Source organism: Anastrepha obliqua, chromosome 3 (genome assembly GCF_027943255.1).
Source record: "Anastrepha obliqua isolate idAnaObli1 chromosome 3, idAnaObli1_1.0, whole genome shotgun sequence".
Lineage (NCBI taxonomy): Eukaryota > Metazoa > Arthropoda > Insecta > Diptera > Tephritidae > Anastrepha > Anastrepha obliqua.
In genome coordinates, this window is record NC_072894.1 from 87,417,431 (window position 1) to 87,422,613 (window position 5,183).

Sequence of the window (5,183 nt, forward strand, 5' to 3'; positions counted from 1 at the left end):
TTATACCATCACCTGGTTTTTTTTTATTTTTTAACTGCAGATCAACTAAAACTAAAGATATGCGAACGCTCAAAATTGGCAAATAGAGCGAAAATTAAACCAAATGGGAGTTACCCATATTTTTGCTTCGCGCTAAGTTGAAAATGCTTTAAACATATCACATGTCATATAAAATCGTACATTTAGCTGTCAAAGCGAATCTGTAACCCTACACGAAACAAAAGTTTTATCTGCCACGGCCTTTAGACGTTATAAGCTAAACTTGTGCGGCGGTAATGAAAAGCTAACCCAAATTAGCAGTGCCGGCATTTAGCTACTAACTGTGTTTTCGTTATTTATTGTCAAAACTTCTTCGCAAACACCACCAAATTTCATTTCGACATTCTATTCGCTTGCTTTAGTTATGGTATCCAATGAATTAGTTCCCTCACAACGCCATCCCAGCTTTTTTGGTTACATGATTTGAAGTGTTTTTTTAACTTGTAATTCCAATTTTGAACTTTTATTTACAGCTATGTTAACGAATAAAACTATTTTCTTAAATAAAATATACTTGTTTAAATAAGTTTAATTATTTTGTTGTTGCCAAATCATTAGGGTTTTTCTTAGTCTCAAAAACTTAACTCTTCGATGCAATACCACATGGAGGTGTTTGAATTTCCTATAATATGCTCTTTTTGGACAAGATTATAAAGCATTATCAATAAATCTTCCAGTTTTTTTATTTGATTTCTATACGCTGAAACTAATTCGGTCCATTTCGAAAGCATGTTTAGTACTCTAATGTCTTTTGATAGCACCAAATGTTGAAAACACGCATTCAATATAAGATCGAACCAATAAATAATTTGCATTTCTAGTTTTATATAGCACGTATCAGAACAAGATGGTTCAGTAGATAAGGGTTCAGTTAATAGTTCATAAAAATAGTTCAAAATATGTAATAACCCAAATGAACTTAAATCATTTTGAAATTGCTCGATTAATGCCATTTTTCTAAATGGTTTAAAAATTGTTTTATGGCCACAAATTGTCAAATTATTTGATGCATAATCTTTGGGGTTTAACTTTTTGGAACAACTTTTTATAAGCATTGAAAAAAAGGCCTTGGCAAATATTGATTCAGGTGCAGTTGAAAAGCGACTTGTGATACTCATAATTTTTGATGAATAATTTATTTTTGACAAGAGAAAGTGTAATTTCTCGGAAATCTCTTGTTCAGTAGCTCCACAATTTTCGTATTGACGCACGTAGAACTCAAAAAGTGTTTTATTTATCAGCTGTGCTTCCAAAGGTGTTTCAACTATAGCAATACTATCATCCAAGAATGATTTTTCCTGATCAGCTTTTATGAAAACTTGATTCTGCTCTCCTAAGCAATTATATTTACGAAACTTTTTCTTAAATTTTGAATTATTATAAAAATCTTTGTTCGCTAAATGGTCTTGAAAATTTACATTTTCTTTTTGGAACTCAAAAGAAGTTTCTGGAAATGAACAAAGTGATTGAAGGTAGTCCTCTTCATTTATAAGATCTCCTTCAATTCCTATATGGTTTTCACTATCATAAGTTCCTAGTAGATCTACTAAAAGTTCCTGCGACATGCGGTATGTTACTACAGATAAGTTTTGCCCCATAGCTATTATAATGTTTTCATCGATGCTCCAAATTCGTGACCAATCAAAGTATACTTTGAAAAATTGTTGCGCTTTAACGACTTTAAATTGTGTGTTGTAAAGTAGTAGTGAGGCGCCTTCTTGATTACTGTTCGCTCCATAAATTGCCACGCAATTTTTAGCTATTCCTAGAATAGATAATGGTGTATCCACTTTAAGAGTGGACATAATAGACACAAAATTTCCAGGCGATTTTTCCGATTCCAAGTTTTCATCTAGGTTTAACAAAAACAGCCTTTGGTCTGACCCTGTAAAGTTATTATTAATTTAAACAGATATTTAAGTTGCGTTTTAAAGTACTTACATATCGTTAACAGCATAAAATTATTATCGCCTTCAACTATTGCATATCCAGATAAGTTTACGGTCATCTCTTTACGTCTAATTTTTACAATTTTTTGTTGGCTACCAACTTTTAATGGCAATAATACAAGATTCCTTTCTTTGCTATCTTCGGCTTTTGCAAAATATGTTAGAACTTGCGTGCCATTAACCTGACATTTTACATTAATGTCTTCAACATCAGCACACTTCAAATGAGTGGTGTCCATAAAATTAGCTACCAAAGATGACTCTCTTCGTGTAGAAATTGCTTCAGAAAGTTGATCCCAGGCGCCATCAGTATAAAGAATCAAAGCTCCATTTCCACTAGGGATAATTCCAAGTACGGATTTCTGTAACTGCATTCAAATGATGTGTTAACATTATTCGTTCACACAAAACTAGCGTTTTACCAACCTTTATTTTTTTTATAGTATTTATGTCAGTGACAGAGGCATCCCAACAGCGAATAAAACGATTACCGAAAACTCCTACATACTTATTACTTATATTGTCAAAAATGACATTAGTCGACAGTTTTTCTTGAGTTGACCAACTACAAATTTGCTGTTGTGAGGAAATCTAATAAAAGAAAAAACGTATTGTAAGTATAGCTGAATTTTATAATCTAAGACTAGCAACCCGAAGGGCTAAATTACTGAAAGACTTTTTTTTGGGAAACTCCATTGTTTTTTTTTAGGTACGAAACACCGAAGTGAATAGAAAAGTTTATCTAATAGCTATCGCTATAGCTCCTCAGCGACGGATACAGCATAAAACTGCAGGACCCTCCAATTGTTGATAAACATCAATACACACACCACAAATTGGAGGAAGATCTCGGCAAAATAGTTAATAAAAGGATGTAAGCGTCTTAAATATATACCTATTGTCAGAGAAGTAGCGCACTTATACTAATAAAATACAATATGGATAAGCTTGCTTATCTTGAATATCTATAAAATATGATGGAGCCACATTCATTCGTGGTCATGCCATTAAACAGGGTATTCATTCATGATAACGACTACAACGACAGAAAAATTGATTTTCCAAAGAAAAAATTGAGTACTTTATTGTCCAAGAATGACATTAAGATTAAGGTTATTAAAATTATTAAAATTTTTATTAAAATTTTGTTTAATGCCAAGGAGTACAGGAAGCGTTAAACTCTATTAATTTACTTGTATTTTTGAATTATGTCACTTTTCTTGAAAACCATCGATATGTAAAATATATATATATTTTTAATTAGTTCATTATTACTGTTGAATCCGTCGAAGCACAACGACAAGGAGGCTATCAGTTTCAACGGTTGCACTCCGTCAGACCCGAAGAGATGCGCGAGCTACTTTAGCCGGGGATTCATATTGCATCCTCACGGGCGACAGATCCAAGCGTCGTGCCACCCAACCTCTGCACAAACTACCGAACATCAGATCGCCACTTACTTCCCCCAATGATGAGGTTCAGGGGGCCATCAACAAAACATAACCATCAAAAGCCATTGGGCCTAATGGACTTAACATGTGAATGCTGAAAAACCAGGGTCCATTGGGAGTAGGATACCTCACCAGGGTTTTTAACCTGTCTATGGCTACTCTCATAATTCTTGACAAGTGGAACTCAGGGAGAGTGGTCCCACTAATGAAACGTGGTAAACCCGCCAACCAAGGGGAATCTTATCGGCCGATAACCCAGTAATGAGGACTCTTGAAACCCTCCTACTCCCACTCTACACGAAACATCTGAACTTAGCCACACATCAGCATGGCTTCCGTAGAGTACCAACACAGCACTCACCGAAATAAACTCCCATATAAACCGCGAGATTTATCAAAACCGCCCATGCGAGAGGATTGTCCTAGTAGCGTTGAACCCCAAGAAGACTTTCGACACAGTCAGCCACTCACGCTACTAGATGACATTATACAGTAGATACTCCCGCCAGGACTGAAGAGATGGTCCGACTACTCATCTGCCTTTCTCGTTTTTTCACTGTGAGGAATCTACAACCTTCCTCCCACGAAGTCCAGGAAGGTCCAAATTGAGGATACACAAATACCGATTGTTAACAACCCCAAAATTTTGGGAGTAACCTTTTACCTCCTTCTCTACGCACACAACCGCAGTTGCTACTAAAGTCCAAAATCGCAACAAGATCCTCAAATCGCTAGCCGGCAGTACTTGGGGCAAAGACAAAGAAATGTTGTTGACGACATTTAAAGCAATTGATAGGCTGGTTTTAAAATTTACACAGCGACGGAGATAACCAATTTCCTTGCGGAAGCCCGACCGACACACCCATCGTCTCTTTCCCCAGCTTAAGGACTCTCTGCGAGAGGAAATTCCGAATCCACTCCACATAACTTCTGCTTGCCAGCATATCACACAGATTGGCTACTCTCGAACAATTGTAAGCGTTTTCTACAACCAAAGTAAACAGTAAGATAGTGATTGCTACTTTTATAGCAAGCAATTTCATGTAGCATTTGGTTTACGCACTTAATACCAGATTTGTTGGTTTGGTAAGCACAGATGTTCTCAGGAAGAACTGCCAGCTCGACCAGCACTCCAGTAACTTATTTTTTTCAATCATCAAATTTATTAATTTTAGAGAGTTTCTTCTGGCACGATTCTGGAATTTGAGTAAACCCTAAAATCAGACTTAATGGGTATTTCCTTACCGGACAGGTATGTAGCAACTCCGCTGATCACCCACCGTTTCTATGTCAATGCGAGGAATGAAGGGTCTAATACTCATTTTTTTAGTTCTTTATTTTGAAGAAACTTGGTCGAAGCACGTGCATTGCAAAAGCTTACATTGAACAGCGATACCCCAATCGCATCAATAATACCAACACCAATAATATGAAGATGGCTGAGGTGTTGGTACAAGTTAGTCCAGTTAGTTCAACTACAATACACGCTAATCCAAATAAATTACCTTTACGACTATAACTATATTCCGGCTTAATGTGACAATTACACTTCCTTTCTCGCGATCTGGTGATGTGCCCAGGAAATCCTTGGAATCGTTGATCCTTGATAAATTGAAATATGATAAAAACTTCGCCATCTCCCAAAACTGAGCTAAAGCCGAACAATATGAAAAAAAAACCACGTTAAAAATTTACCACCGGTCTAACATATTAGGCATATGTCTAGAAACATTCAAAACAAATC

General features: G+C 36.0%; 1 protein-coding gene across 1 annotated transcript; it reads right to left on the reverse strand.

Annotated features, from left to right (window-relative positions):
- On the reverse strand, window positions 1-5,183 carry LOC129241586 (uncharacterized). The gene is made up of 4 exons (XM_054877999.1): window positions 4,945-5,183; window positions 2,415-2,579; window positions 1,981-2,356; window positions 1-1,924 (listed from the first exon to the last, which is right to left on the reverse strand). The coding sequence occupies exons 1-4, from the start codon at window positions 5,074-5,076 to the stop codon at window positions 612-614; spliced, it is 1,986 nt and encodes a 661-aa protein (XP_054733974.1). The 5' UTR covers window positions 5,077-5,183; the 3' UTR covers window positions 1-611.